Source organism: Oryctolagus cuniculus, chromosome 5 (assembly GCF_964237555.1).
Source record: "Oryctolagus cuniculus chromosome 5, mOryCun1.1, whole genome shotgun sequence".
Lineage (NCBI taxonomy): Eukaryota > Metazoa > Chordata > Mammalia > Lagomorpha > Leporidae > Oryctolagus > Oryctolagus cuniculus.
In genome coordinates this window covers 130,940,254-130,956,010 of record NC_091436.1, presented here as the reverse complement: position 1 = coordinate 130,956,010, position 15,757 = coordinate 130,940,254, and the positions used below count along the sequence as shown (strand labels likewise).

Genomic DNA, 15,757 nt, shown 5'->3' with positions numbered 1-15,757 from the left:
CCTTTCCATTGGTTCACCCCCCAAATTGCCGCTATGGCCAGCGTGGCCAGCGCACTGTGCCAATATGAAGCCAGGAGCCAGGTGCTTCCTCCTGGTCTCCCATGCTGGTACAGGGGCCCAAGCACTCCCAGGCCACCGCAGAGAGCTGGACTGGAAGAGGAGCAACCGGGACAGAACTGATGCCCCAACTGGGACTAGAAACCGGGGTACCGGCACTGTAGGCGGAGGATTAACCTAGTGAGCTACGGCGCCGGCCTGTGATATGGTTTTTAAAAGTCTGAAGGAAATGGCTGCAACAGGAAGGCTTAACCTGGAAGTGGTTATTGGTCATTTCCACGTGCTTTCTGGTCTTGGCAGAGCCATGGACCTGGCTACAACAGGGAAGTAAAGCCAGAAAGGACACCCCCGCATCCACCCTAACCTTGGGAGCAGTGCACCTGCAGGGCTGGTACCTGCATCATTTATGCCTTGACCTCTGAACTGGAGGATAAGAAGAAGAATTGAAAACAGCAGAACTGTTTGTGCTCGATCCTCAATTTGGAAGAACCAGGGTCATTATGTGGATGTTGGACTTGACCATGTAGCATATAGAGTTGCACAGAGACAGGTCGAAGAAGCTCTTAAAACAATGATTTTAAAACATCATGGAAGATAGCTGGTGAACCAATAAAAGGAAGGGGTAATGATCACTTCCCTTGTATAAATGAAGTTTATGAAATGCCTGTGCAAAGAGGAGTTTTTACAGTGCAGACCCTCTGGTGGATAGCTCAGTTACTTCTAAAAGTTAAGCATAGAGCAATGTCTTTGAAGTATTTCCCTTTGCTTTTTTTTTTTTTTTTTTTTTTTTTTTTTTAACAGGCAGAGTTAGAGAGAGAGATGGAGAGAAAGGTCTTCCTTCCATTGGTTCACCCCGCAAATGGCTGCTATGGCCAGTGCGCTGCACCAGTCCAAAGCCAGGAGCCAGGTGCTTTCTCCTGATCTCCCATGCGGGTGCAGGGCCCAAGCACCTGGGCCATCCTCCACTGCCTTCCCGGGCCACAGCAGAGAGCTGGACTGGAAGAGGGGCAACCGGGACAGAATCTGGTGCTCCGACCAGGACTAGAACCTGGGGTGCCAGTGCCTCAGGTGGAGGATTAGCCTAGTGAGCCATGGTACCAGCCTTGGTTTGCTGTTTGAAAGTAATTTCACATGGGCAAATTAAAGAGAAGTTCTAGGGGCTGGTGCTGTGGTGTAGGCTAAGCTTCTGCTGGTGGTGCCGACATCCTATGTAGGCACTGGGTTATGTCTTGGTTGCTCCTCTACTGATCCAGCTCTCTGCTATGGCCTGAGAAAGCAGTGGAAGATGGCCGAAGTGCTTGGGCCCCTGTACCTGCATGGGAGACCTGGAAGAAGCTCTTGGCTCCTGGCTTCAAATGGGCTCAGCTTCGGATGTTACTACCAGCAGATGGAAGATTTTTCTGTTTCCTTCTCTGTCTGTAGCTCTACCTCTCAAATAAATAAAATCTTAAAAAGAATTTCTAAAGTCAGTGACATGAAGTCATCATTTTCCCCCTTGTAGTATAAATTATATTCTTGGAAAGAATTTTCTTCTTTAAAGGGGAAAAAAAGCATAGCTTTGTGATAAGAGCAAGATTGAAAAACAGAGCAGAGCAACAAGGGCACAAAGGAAAAAGAAGAAATGACTGGAAAAGGAACTTCGGTCAATAATGCATATGACTGTAATACAAGGATAAGGAAATTCAAAGAATAAAAAGCCAAGAAAGATGCAGAGAAGAAAGCAATAATGCAGAAGCAAACAGAAGGAGCAAGAAGCTGAATAAAAACAGAAAAGCTGAGTTAGTGGCGCTTGGATAGTTACGGAGAAAAAGAGAAAGCATTGTTGGTGAAGAAGGGTAATGGTATTCAGAAAAGAGGCAGTTACAGGGAAAGGCAGACTTTTGAAATTTGAGGAAGACTGGAATCACTCTCCACCAATGGGAAGAGGAGACTGAAATGATGGAAGAAGTGGGAAAACTTTGTGATAGGCATGAACTGCTTACAGGGCTTGAATGAAACAGTCCCCTCCCCTACAAAAGCGGCAGGAGTGGCTGCTCTGGTAAGACAGAAGAAATAAATAAGCAAATGAGAAAACAGAAAGACAAAACCCAGGATTGGATGTGACAAGTGTGTAAGAATACCGAGGAGGGGCCAGTGCTGTGGCGTAGAAGGCTAAACCTCCGCCTGCAGTGCCAGCATCCCAAATGGGTGGCAGTCCAAGTCCCTGCTACTCCTCTTCCAACCCAGCTCCCTGCTGATGCTCCTGGGAAAGCAGCAGATGATGGCCCAAGTGCTTGGACCCCTACACCCACCTGGGAGTCCCAGAAGAAGCTGCTGGCTCTTGACTTCGCCCTACCCCAGCCCCAGCCATTGTGGCCATTTGTGGAGTGAGCCAGCAGATGGAAAATACCTCTCTGTTTTTCTGCCTTTCAAATAAATTAATTAATTATTAAAAAAGTACGCAGAGGAATCAAGTATCAGAGATGGAAATGGCAGTAAGTGTTGGCCAGAAGAGAGTTGTCTACAATCCCTAATTAAAGCTGTAAGCCTCTTTTCTGCAGAACAAATTCAAGATGGGACACTATTACATGCCTCCCAAAGTCAAGAGAAATTATTGGTAAAAAACAAAGAGTATGCAACAACTTGATCCTGATGCAAAAGCTGAAAAACAAAAAGGCCTTTGATAATTTTTAAAAAGAATGTGGCGTAGTGCTTCAAACCAGCAACAATACAGCAACTTCAGAGCAATGTGGAAATCCAGACACAGATTCCACCTCCCAGACAACAGCACAGAGGCTTTTGCAGCAAGCTTTGAAATGTATCCAGTAAACACACTTGAAAGATAGCAAGGGAAACAGGAGAAGCAGTGCTTGGCAGAACAAAACAGGACAGCAAGACTCAATATAAGGAGCTTGTTGAGATGGAAGGGGCAATAACATGTTCCAGAGCAAGTGCTGGATCCAAGTGGAGCCAAGAAAAGACTTAATGGCAATCTTTGCTGTGTGTGCATTTAAAAAATAAGAGGTAGGTGTTTGGCACAGCAGTTAACATGCTGTGGGGGATGCCCACACCCCGTATTGGGGTGTCTGGGTTTGAATCCTGGCTCTGTTCCGGATTGCACTTTCCTGATGATGCATACGCTGGGAGGCAGCAGATGGTGGCTCGAGCAGGTGGATTCCTGCCACCCACGTGGGAGACCAGATTGAGTTCTGGTCCTGACTTAGGCCTGGCGAAGCCTTGCCTAATGTGGGCATTTGGGGATTGAACCACAAATGGGCGCTTGTCTCTCTCTGTGTCTCTGCTTTTCACTAAGTAAGTCAATAAATAAAATAGAACAGGTGATTAATGCTAAGAACACTGTTCGTTGTATCTGCTGGCCATTTGTGTATCTACTTTTGAGAAGCATCTTTTTAGGTCCTTTTAAAAATCAGATTATTTTCCTGCTACTGTGTTAAGTCCTTTTATGAATCTTGAATAGAAATACCTTGTTAGCTATGTGTTGGTAAATACTGTCTTGTATTCTGTAGGTTTTATCTTCACTTTGTTGATTGTTTCTTTTGCTGCACAGAAGCCTTTTAGTATGATGCAGTCTCATTTGTGCATTTTTGCTTTTGTTGCCTATACCTTTGGCAACGTTACCCAGACTATTGTCAGGAGCTTTTCCCCTATGTTTTCTTCTAGTAGTTTTATTGTCTCATGTCTTACATTTAAGTCTTTAATCCCCTTTGGGTTGGTTTTGTATATCCTGTGAGATGCAAGGATCTAATTTAATTCTTCTGTATGTGGATATCCAGTTTTCCCAGTGCAGTTTATCAAAGAGACTGCCTTTTCCCCATTGTATATTCTTGGAACCTTTGTCAAAGATGATTTGACTGTAGTGCACGCAATTGTTTCTGGACTCTGTATTATGTTCTGTGGGCCTATGTATCTGTTTTTATGCCAGTACTGTTTTGATAATACCTTTGTAGCATATTTTGAAACCAGACATTGTGATGCCTCCAACTTTGCAAACTGAAACCACAATGAGATATTAGTTCACACTTGTTAGACTGACTACTATAAAAAAGACAAAAGATAAGTACTGGCAGGCATGTGGAGAAAAGGAAACACTTGTATACTGTTGGTGGAGATGCAAATTAGTACAGCCATCATGGAAACAGTATGGAAATTCCTAAAAAAAGAAAAAAGAACTGCTGTATGATCTAGTAGCATCACTTCTGGATGTATATCCAAATGAGATGGAATCAGTATCTCAAAGAGATATCTGCATTCTCATGTTCATTGCAGCATTATTTGTAGCAGCCAAGATATATGGGAACAACCTAAGTGTCTATTGCCGGATGAATGAATAAAGAAAACACACAATGGAATAGTATCTAGCCTTGAACAAGGAAATCTTATTTGTGACAACATGAATGACTTGCAGAACATTGTGCTAAACTAAATGAGCCAGACACAGGAAGTCAAATACTGTGTCATCTCACTTAGATTTGGCATCTAAAAAAGTCATGCTAAGAAGCAGAGAGTAGAATGGTGGTTACCAGGGGCTGGCAGGTGGAAGTTGAAAGTTTCAGGATTTCAGATATGCAGGATGAGTACGTTCTGGAGATCTGATGTACAGCATGGTAATGTAAGTAACAGCTACTTATTATTTTTGTTAAAGATTTTATTTATTTATTTGAAAGTCAGAGTTACATAGAGAGAGGGAGAGGCAGAGAAAGAGAGAGAGGTCTTCCATCTGCTGGTTCACTCCCCAGTTGGATGCAGCGGCCGGAGCGGTGCTGATCCGAAGCCAGGAGCTAGTAGTTTCCTCCTGGCCTCTCACATGGGTGCAGGGTCCCAAGGACCTGGGCCACCTTCCTCTGCTTTCCCAGAGAATAGCAGGGAGCTGGATTGGAAGTGGAGCAGCCAGGATATGAACCGGTGCCCATGTGGGATGCCGGCACTGCAGGCGGTGGTTTTACCCGCTATGCCACAGCGCCGGCCCCAACAGCAACTTAAAATTTAAAAATTTGGTAAAAGAGTTATTCTTAATTGTCCTCAGACTCAAACAATAACTATGTAAGGTGATGGATATACTAATTAGCTTGATTTTGATAAACATTTCACAATGTATACATGTAACAAAATATTATGTTGTATACTTTGAATGCACACAGTTTTTCTTTGTCAGTTATTCCTGAATAAGCTGGAAAATAATAAATCTGAAAACACTGTACAAAAACCCCAAATCTGATAGAACTCATCTGTTAGCTCTTTGTGGGAAGATTCCTAAGTTTATGCTTCTCTTTTTCACATAATTAAAATGTTCTAATTGTAGTAAAATATGCAAAATATAATGTTTATAATTTTTACCATTAAAATATGTTTTTATTTATTTGAGAGTCAGAGGAAGAGTGAGAGTGAGCGATAGAAAGAGAGTGAGCTGTGAGCTCCATCTACTGGTTCACTCTCCAAATGTCTACAGAAGCTGGGTTGGGCAGGGGCTAAAGCCAGGAGCTGGGAACTCAATCCGGGTCTCCTACATGAGTGGTAGGGACCTGGCCACCCCGTCGCCTGCTGCTGCCTCTCCATCTTACCTGGCAGCTGGAATTGGGACTGGGGCTTGGACTCAATCCCAGGCACTCTGATAAGGCATGTGGGTATCTCAACCAGGATGTTAACTGCCATACCAAATGCTTGCCTTTCATTAAAAAATATTATTTGAGAGCCAGAGAGAGAAAGAGAGAGGCAGACATATAGCGTTCACATACATTGGATAACTTCTCAAATGCCTACAGCAGCTGAGTTGGCCTGGGACAGATGTTAGGAGCTAGAAACTTAATCCAGGCTTCCCGTGTGGGGAGGAACTCAGTTGCTTGGACCATCACTGCTGGCTTCGACATTAGCAAGAAGCTAGAGTCAGGAGCTGGAGCTGAGTATTGAGCCCAGATGCCCTGATGTGAGATGGGGCTTCTTAACTGCTAGGGTAAATGCTCGCCCCCGTGTTAACCATTTTGAAGTGTGCAGTGGCATTAAGTGCCAAGTGGCAAGTGTTCAGTGGCATTAAGTGTATGTATAGTGCTTTGCAGCCATCACCATTATCTATTCCCAGAACTTTTTTGTCATCTGAAACCAGAACTCTGCTCCCATTAAGTAATAATTCTCCAAACTCTTCCCTTCCTGTCCTTGGTAACCTGTATTCTGTTTTCTGTCAGTATGAATTTTCCTATTCTGGGAACCTTGTGTAGATGGAATCATATAGTATTTGTCCTTTTATGTCTGTTTACTCCATTTGGCATAATGTTCTCCAAGTTCATGCATGTTGGGCATGTATGAAAATTTCAATTTTTTTATAGCTGAGTAATATTGCATTCTATTCTATGTATAGATAGCATTTAATAAAAAACCATTAACCTCTTGGTGGACATTTGAATTATTACTGTCTTTTGTCTATTGTGAATAATGCTACTATAGACTGTTATCTGTGTGAGTCCTTGCTTTAGTTTTTTTTGGGTGTGTATCTAGAAGTGGAACTGCTGGATAATATGGCAATTGTATGTTTAACTTGAGGAACTACTAAAGTTTTTTTTTTTTTTTTTTAAGATTTATTTTATTTATTTTGAAAGGCAGAATTAACAGAGAGAAGGGGAGAAACAGAGAGATGTCTTCCATCTACTGGTTCACTCCCCAAATGGCCACCATGGCCTAGGTTGAAGCTGGGAGCCAGGAGCTTCTTCCAGGTCTTCCAGATGGATGGCAGGGCTCAAGGACTTGGGCCACCCTCTGCTGCTTTCCCAGGCACATTAGCAGGAAGCCACATTAGAAGTGGAGCAGCTGGGACTTGAACCAGCTCCCATATGAGATGGTGGTACTGCAGGCAATAGTTTTACATGCTACACCACAGTGCCAGCCCTTGCCAAAATGTTTTCCACGGTGATTGCACCACTGTACATTATCATTAGCATTAAAAAATATTAGCCACCCTAATATGTATGAACTGGTACCTCATTGTGTTTTGGATTTGTATTACCCTAGTGGCTAGTGATGATTGAACATATTGTGCTTGTTGGTTATTTGTGTATCTTTGGAGAAATGTCTACTTAAGTTCTCTACTCATTTTTGAATTGGAATTTTTTTGTTGCTGTTGAGTATAGGAAATCCTTATATATTCTGAATATTAATAGTTTATCATATATTATTTACAAATATATTACTACTCAAAAACTCGTTATTTGACTATTTCTTTTTTTAGATTTATTTATTTATTTGAAAGACAGAGTTACACACAGAGAGAAGGAGAGGCAGAGAGAGAGAGGGAGAGACAGAGAGGGAGAGAGAGAGATGGAAAGGGGGGGGGGGAGAGGTCTTCTATCCACTGGTTCACTCCCTAGATGGCCAAAACAGCCAGAGCTGTGCTGATCTGAAACCAGGAGCCAGGAGCTTCTAATAGGTTTCCCATGCAGGTGCAGGGGTCCAAGGACTTGGGCCATCTTTTACTGCTTTCCCAGGCCATAGCAGAGAGCTGGATCGGAAGTGGAGCAGCCGGGACTTGAACCAGTGCCCATATGGGATTGCCGGCACTGCAGGCGGCGGCTTTACTTGCTACGCCACAGCACCGGCCCCTGCCTATTTCTTGAACTGATTTTGGTGGGTTTATTAATTTCAGAAATTTCTCCAACTTATCTGAAATTTATACTTTATTGGTATAATGTTGATAATGCTCTTACTAATCATTTCCTTATTATATAATATATCCCCACATTTATTAATATTGTTTCTTTATTTTTAAGATTTATTTTTATTTTACTTGAAAGAGTTTACAGAGAGAAAGGAGACAGAGAGATCTTCCATCTACTGGTTCACTACACAAATGGCTGAAGCCAGGAGCCAGGAGCTTCTTCCAGGTTTCCCATGTGGATGCAGAAGTCCAAGCACCTTGGGCCATCTTCTGCTGATTTCCCAGGCACATTAGCAGGGAGCTGGATTGAAAGTGGAGCAGTGAGGACTTGAACCAAGGCCCATATGAGGTGCCAGTGTTGCAGATGGGGGCTTAACCCACTACACCACAGTGCTGGCCCCTGTTTATCTTTTCACTACTGTTTTCTTAATCACTCTTGCTTAAACCTTCCCAAGATTCAAAATAACTCATCATTTTCCTAGGAGTTTCTCACTTCAACACATTGTTTTTATTATTTTTTGCTGGATTCTGTATTTCCCTCTATACTTTCTCCAAGGTTTATTTTGAAATCACCCCCCCCCCCAATTTACCAATTGAGAGGAACCAGAATTCTTCACGTAGTATTTAACAATTTAGTCTCATAAATCTTTAATATCCTCAAGGTTTCCAACCATTTTCTGACTGAATTAGAAATTGTTGGCTTGATTTTCTGAATTATAGTTCAATGTGGTTTCTATTGCATCTAAATTTTTTCAGGAAAATTTATTATATAATTTTTAGGAATGATTTTCAGATGAATTGGAAGAAATCATAATAATTGTTATTCAGGATCTCATCTGTCCAACGGGGAGAGATTGGTTGGTAAAGAGGAAGCAATACAAAGGAATTCCTGTTGGATGGTAATTCCACAAGGGTAGGATCTTACTGGTATTTGTAGCATCTCAGGAAGTTACTACACATGGTAGGCACTGATCAACAATTACTGAATGAGTGAAAACTAATCAGGGACCTTGAAGCGTACATTTCTGTTGCCTTGGAGACCAAATTAGAGAAGAAAATGTGTGTCATAATTAGAAGTAGGTACAAAACCAATTATTCTCAAATATGCATATTTATTGGAATCACCTGGGGAACTTGTTAGACGTACAAATTTCTAAGTCCCACTCCTCGAAATTCTGGTTTAGTGGCTATGCTTGGTAGAATAATGGCAGCCCTAAAGACGTCTTTGTTTTTTATCTCCAGAACTTGTCAGTATATTATTATTATTTTTTTTACAGGCAGAGTGGACAGTGAGAGAGAGAGACAGAGAGAAAAGTCTTCCTTTGCCGTTGGTTCACCCTCCAATGGCCGCCACGGCTGGCGCGCTGCGGCCGGCGCACCGCGCTGATCCGATGGCAGGAGCCAGGTACTTATCCTGGTCTCCCATGGGGTGCAGGGCCCAAGCACTTGGTCCATCCTCCACTGCACTCCCTGGCCACAGCAGAGAGCTGGCCTGGAAGAGGGGCAACGGGGACAGAATCCGGCGCCCCGACTGGGACTAGAACCCGGTGTGCCGGAGCTGCAAGGCGGAGGATTAGCCTAGTGAGCCGCAGCACCGGCCTCAGTATATTATGTTAACATGGCAAGAGGCAATTCAGGTTTCGGGTGGAATTAAGGTTGCTAATCTTTGATATGGGGATTATCCAAGTGTCCTGATCTGGGGAAGAGGGAGGTGGAAGCGTCAGCAGGATGTTATCCTAAGAATTGGACTGGCTGTTGGTAGCTTTGAAAAAGTTTAACATTAGGAGTGACTGCTTGGCACAGTGGTTAAGATGCCACTAGAGACATCCACATCCAATGTAAGAGTGCCTGGGTTTCAGTCCTGGCTGTACCTCCAGTTACAGCTTCATGGTAATAAAGACCTTAGGAGGCAGCAGATGGTAGCTTAAATAGTTGGGTGTCTACCACCACGTGAGAGACTCAGAATGGATTCCAGGCTCCCAGGTTTGGCCTGACCCAGGGTGAATCAATGGATAGAAGATCTCTCTCTGTGTCTCTGTCTCTTTGCCTTTCAAATAAAAAAAAAAAAAAAAAGAAAAGAAAAGTAAAAAAAAATTTAATATCAAAAGTGTAGTTTGGTTTTTAGGAAATGTTAGTGAGACATCCTAAGTCCTAGGGACCTTAGCGTCTTTTTGTTTCTAACAATCACTGGGCTGACTTAACTGGGCAGTGCTATAGCTGTGGGCACATGTGTGCTCAGCAATGCCTTTACAATCACTTTCTGGGGAATTAATGGTTGGGTAATTGCAGTCTTTAATGTTTTACATGCCTGTACAGACGAATGCTGATTGAAAGATGGATGCCGCCTGAGTAGAGGTGTGTTGATAGATAATGTCTGAACCTCCTTGAAGTTCTAATTAGCCATGAAAATGTAAAAACAGATAATAAATGATCATACTTTGACCATATGATGAGAGGTAAAAGAAGTTAGTGAGGATGAAGAAGGTGAAAATGTGATGTATATGAAGAAAAACTTGGGGCTGGCACTGTGGCGTAGCAGGTAAAGCCGCTGCCTGCAGTGCCGGAATCCCATATATTTGTTAGTTCGCGTACCAGGTGCTCCTCTTCCAATCCAGCTCTCTGCTATGGCCTGGGAAAGCAGTGGAAGATGGCCAAGTCCCTGGGCCCCTGCACCAGTGTGGGAGACCTGGAAGAAGCTCCTGGCTCCTGGCTTTGGATGGACGCAGCTCCGGCCATTGCAGCCAACTGGGGAGTGAACCAGCAGATGGAAGACATCTCTCTCTCTCTGTGTCTCTGCCTCTCTGTAACTCTGCCTTTCAAATAAATAAATAAATATTAAAAAAAGAAAAACTACATTGATTTTGACACATCTCTAATATGTAGCAAGAAAATTTGAATTTTTATTCTTTACAGCAACAAAGCGCCTTCTTAGAGGCTGGTGTTCAGTTCTGAAGTTAGGATTTTTGAATTCTTGACTCCTGAACAAATATCTCATTGCCCTTCCTCTCTTCTTTTAATTTTCTCATAGGATTGCATTTTCCTGTTCAAGGAGTATCAATCATCTTTTCACAAAACAAGGAAACAGATTTTAGAGTCCTCAGGAGAAAAATCTTTTGAGGTTTCAGAAATGTACATATTTGGGAAATTCGAAGCTTTCTGTAAAAGACTGGAGAAGGTAAGCCTTGTGCAGTCAGAGCCCCCTATCCCAAATCAGGCCTTTTTGGTTATTTCATGGTTGATGTAGTGCGTCGAGCATCGTTCCAGGTCTCTTGTACCACTGTTGATGTGACTCGTCTGATTAAATTACTCACAGATCACTGCGTTTTATTACAGCTTACTTTCTCATCCCTGATTACTCCCACTGCCAGTCATTCAGAAGCTCTTGCAGACTTTCATCTTTTGCAAAGGCCTCAATTCTACTTCCACCTGTGGAACTGGAACTTAACAGCCTTTGCAATCTTAGCTGTTATATTAGGCTGAGATAAAGTGTGAGATGAAATCCCTTCGGTACCTGGCAGGACCCTGTCATTGTGGCATATCCGGATGGATGGGCCCTTTTCTTTCTGGGCCGGTATGTATGGTTTATACATAAACATTGTACAGGTGATACCTTTGCCCGGCAGGCATGGGTTAGAAACTTCTGCACCTCCAGGCGATTTATTAGGACTGGACAGAGGGGGATTCTATTGTTTCAGGGGCTGCAGTGCAGCTCATACCAGTAGCTTCTTGGAGTCAGCCTTTGTGAACTTCATGGATATATCATGTAGTCGTTCTCAACCCCTCCCCCATCTTCCTGACCCATTTTTTCAAATCCATAAGTCCTGGACGTATTTAGGATCCTATTCATGATTGGTTGGAAAGTGGTGAGGGTATTGCTATGTTGAAGGGCCTTTCCTAGACATGTCTGAAACTCCACTCCAGCCCCGACGGTCAAGTATGGGTGATGAAGAAAACCGAATTACAGTGTGGAGCCCTTTACACATACTTCTAGGGGGCTGGTTTTGCTTGTTTACTTAACAGCTTTACTGATGTCACACAATTTACCTATTGAAGCTGTTGAGTTCTGGGGCAGGCATTTGCCCTAGTGGTTAAGATGCTGGTTGGAGAATCTTCATCTTGTATACGAGGAATGTATGCGTTTGAGTCCCAGCTCCACTCCTGGTTCCAGCTTCCTGCTCAGGCACATCCTGGGAGGCAGTAAGTGATGGCTCAAGCAGTTGGGTCCCTGCCACCCACATGGAGACCTGGATTGAGTTCCTAGCTCCAGGCTTCGGTGTGGCCCGGTCTCACCATTACAGGCTTTTATAGTGAACCAATAAATAGGAGATTTCTCTCTCGGTCTCTGCCTCGCTAAGTAAATGCGTGAATAAGTAAAGTGTATGATTCATTTTTTAGTGTTTTCATGGGGCTATACAACCATTACCAGGATTTAAATTTGAAACATGTTCATTCCCACTAAAAATGAAGACATTCCTAGGGTATCAGCATTAGACACTTGTTTCTTGGGAGGTGGAGACTTGGTGGTACTTTGTTAGTTTGTCTTAAAAAGGAAGAATTACAATAGTCTCAGCGGCTTGTTCTTCTTGTAAATGTAAATTCTGGTGCATACTGAAGTTTCCCAGAGCCCTGTCTTTAGTTTTATTCTCTGGTCACCCTGAACTTTTGGGAGAGAAAAGAGGTGGGGTGGGGAACCTAAATGGCTAGAGGGAGAATCAAGGCCCTGGAGCTGGGAGGTGAGGCAGGGCTATCCTCATGATGACAAAGAGAGGGGGTAATCCAAGCAAGTTGAAAGCTAAAAGGGGAAGCTAGGCTGTGACCTGGAGAAGGGATTATAAATTTGTTGTTAGTTACTAAGGAGTCAAAAACTGGTAGAGAAAAAGGTGGTGAAAAAGCCAAATCCAGGGTAAGCCAGCAGGAGAGTGGTCTTTGGTCACCACATCTGATGTTATGTTGCTGCCATGTTGTGTGGGGCTGGAGGGTGCACTGGCTGTGTGTGAAGGGGAATTAGTGAGACCAACCACTGTCTGCTGTTAGATGACCCCTCATTCAACCCAGGGCTAGAGGGTGTGTCGGTGACAGCAATATCATCCCAGCCTCAGACTACTGGAGCAAGGGAGTGAGATAAAGGGTCAAGAACAGAGTCTTAGCAAATTGCTGGTCCTTTTGAGTTCTTTCCTTTGTTTTTACTTTTAAAAGCAGTTGAGTGGAATGAATATGTTAGGTGGAGACTCAGATACTTTCTGTATTTACGTAGTACACGCACAGTGTGCTTGAGCTGGCTCCTAGGACACAATGGTATATGGAAATATTGGAGTTAAAATCCACATTTACTCTGAAAATGACCCTTCTGGGTTGACATGGGCAGGGACTTTATGTAAGCTCTGCTGGCTGTGTAGGAAGACCAGTCGTGTTGTCTTCTTGGTGTGTAGTAGGTGGAGGAATCCCTAAAAACAGGTTTATTCCCTTTCTGACCACTGGACAAATGGGTGAGCCCTGGAGGGCTTTGAGCATTGTTCTCTAAAGCAGGAATCAGAACGAGGAATCACTGAAGGTTAAGGGACTAATGGCATGTGGACACATAAGAGATTTGTTTCTGGTGAGGTAGGTGGTGGTGGTGCACTGATGTGGAGGCAGCCCGTTAGGAGGCTTTCCCAGGGCTCTTCAGGAACCAGAAGAGATTGCTGTCATTCGATAGGCTTTTGGGGCCAGTCCTTTACCTGAATGAAGGTGCCAAAGAGAACACAGGTGGATTTATGCTAAGGTAATACATATCAGAACTATGGTGAGGGCCAACAACAGTGGTAGAGCTTTTGAACCCAGTGATCCAGTGAAATGATCTTCAGAAGGTACTCAAGAATAAAATGCTGAAGCCATCTAGCCATGTTCCCATAACAACTCCTGGCCACAGTGACAAAGTGATGAAATTCTAGAATAAAATGAAAGTTGTGAACTCTCTCTAGAGTTAATAGGATGTCATCTGTCTCAAATAAGCTAAGAGAAGTGATGTCTGGTGACAGAGATTTATCTTCTGTTTTATCTCTTTGGGTTGGTTTTAGCTAAATGATTCCAGGTTATTGAAATTGTTTTCTGGTTATTGGTTTGTTTTCTTAATCAATGATTCATTAACAGCTTATTCTAGGAAAAGGGCATAATATCTCATTTAAAAAAATAAAGCCATACTTCTCTTTTTAAGATTACAGAGATGATAACTGTTGTGCAAACATATTCAGCCTTGAGTAATTCTACAATAGAAGGAATAGATATTTTGGCAATAAAATTCAAAAATATTTATCAAGGGGTTAAGAAAAAACAATATGACATTCTGGATCCAAGAAGGACAGAATTTGACACAGATTTCATCGAGTTCATGACAAAAATCAATGGTTTAGAGGTAAGTTATCCTATGTACTGTTACTTTAAAGCTGAGAAGTAGGGGCCAGCATGCCATATGGGTACCAGTTCATGTCCTAGCTGCTCCACACTTCAGATCCAGCTCCCTGCTAATGCAGCTGGGAAAGCAGTGGAAGACGGCCTATGGGCTTGGGCCCCTGCACCCATGTGGGAAACCTGGGAGAAGTTCCTGGCTCCTGGCTTTAGCCTGGCCCAGCCCCAACAGTTTCAGCCATCTGGGGAATGAAGCAGCAAATGGAAGATCTCTCTTTCTTTTCTTCTTTCTCTCTGTAACTCTGCCTTCCAAATCAATAAATCTTAAAAAAAAAAGATGAAAAGTAATCAATAGTATTGTCTAATACCATTGTAAATATTCACATATAGTAAATGTTCACATACTTATTGTTTATTTTTAATTATTCTTGAAAATCGATAAAAAATGTTTACAGTATAAATAACTTTTAAACTAGTGCACAAAATATGTTCCATCATTTTTAAAATGAAAAATGAGCGTATCCAACAAAAGATGGTATTGAATAACCAATGCCCAAAGGGCTATTGTAGCTAGGGTTCATTTTTAATTTACATTAAAATTTGTTTTCGATTTTTGTTGTGCAAAGAGCCAATGTCATTTTTCCAGTCTAAGAGAGAATTTGAAACCATTATTCTTTGTCCTAAGTGTGAACAGATTGGAAAGATGGATCACTCTCTCTTTGGCCCAATGTATAGTCCCTAAGAGGCCCTCATGTGTGTTACACTCCAGAGGAATGAAGGGTAGCCAGGCAGTATGTCAGATGAGGCTGTGGCGTATTTCTCTCTCAGCTTGTGGTCTTGTATGATCTCAGTTACTCTTTTATTGAAAACTGTTATTAACCCCAGCTTAGCTTCAGGGAATGGTCTCCTTTTTGCTACAGAATGTTCTGGAAGTCGAGGAAGGGACAAGCACATACTTTACACCTTTTGAGTCTGAAATTCTTGCTATGAAAGTGAGAAATAAATCACATTTTTCTTCACTTACTTAAAAATACTTTCAAAACTATATTTTATATAAACTGGGAAATATAAATAAGAAAGTTCCAAAATCCTAAACTCTAACAGTATCAATATTTGTTTTTGGTGTAGATTTCTCTTCATCTTTTTGAAAGTTAACCTCTTTGATATTAAGATATATTTTAGTTATTCCTTTTAGCATTTGGCTAATTGGGTAGGGTGCAGTTTGCTTCCAAAATGCTTTGGGAGTTAAATATTGATGGAAATGAACATTTAAAAAAAACCTTGTTATCTCTTACATTATTTTTATGATTTATTTCATAAAAATTGAGGCAGGCATTTGGTCTAGTGGTTAAGATGCCACTAGGGATGCCTGTATCCTGTATTGGAATAACTAGGTTGGAGTCCTGTCTCTGCTTCTGATTCCAGCTTCTTGCTAAGGTGCACCCTAGGAGTAGGAGACAGTGGATGATGGTTCAAGTGCTTGGATCCCTGCCACCTACATGGGACACCCAGATGGAGTTCATGGTTCTTGGTTTCAGCCTAGTCTAGCTCTGGCTGTTATAGTCATTTGGAGAATGAACCAACAGTTGGGAAATTTCTCTCTTTCTCAAAAAAATAAACAAATTTTAAAAATTTAAACAATTTAAATTGTAAAAAAAATAAGAAAACACATTAAAA

At 42.3% G+C, this 15,757-nt stretch overlaps 1 protein-coding gene across 5 annotated transcripts in view; it reads left to right on the top strand.

Annotated features, from left to right (window-relative positions):
- Window positions 1-15,757, top strand: part of DNAH8 (dynein axonemal heavy chain 8) — a 358,350-nt gene that overhangs the window by 65,372 nt on the left and 277,221 nt on the right. For all 5 annotated transcript variants that reach the window (XM_070074115.1, XM_070074114.1, XM_051854776.2 and 2 more), the window contains 2 exons: window positions 10,725-10,871; window positions 13,890-14,087. In XM_070074115.1, the coding sequence (XP_069930216.1) occupies window positions 10,725-10,871; window positions 13,890-14,087 (345 nt within the window). The remainder of the gene's footprint in view (window positions 1-10,724; window positions 10,872-13,889; window positions 14,088-15,757) is intronic.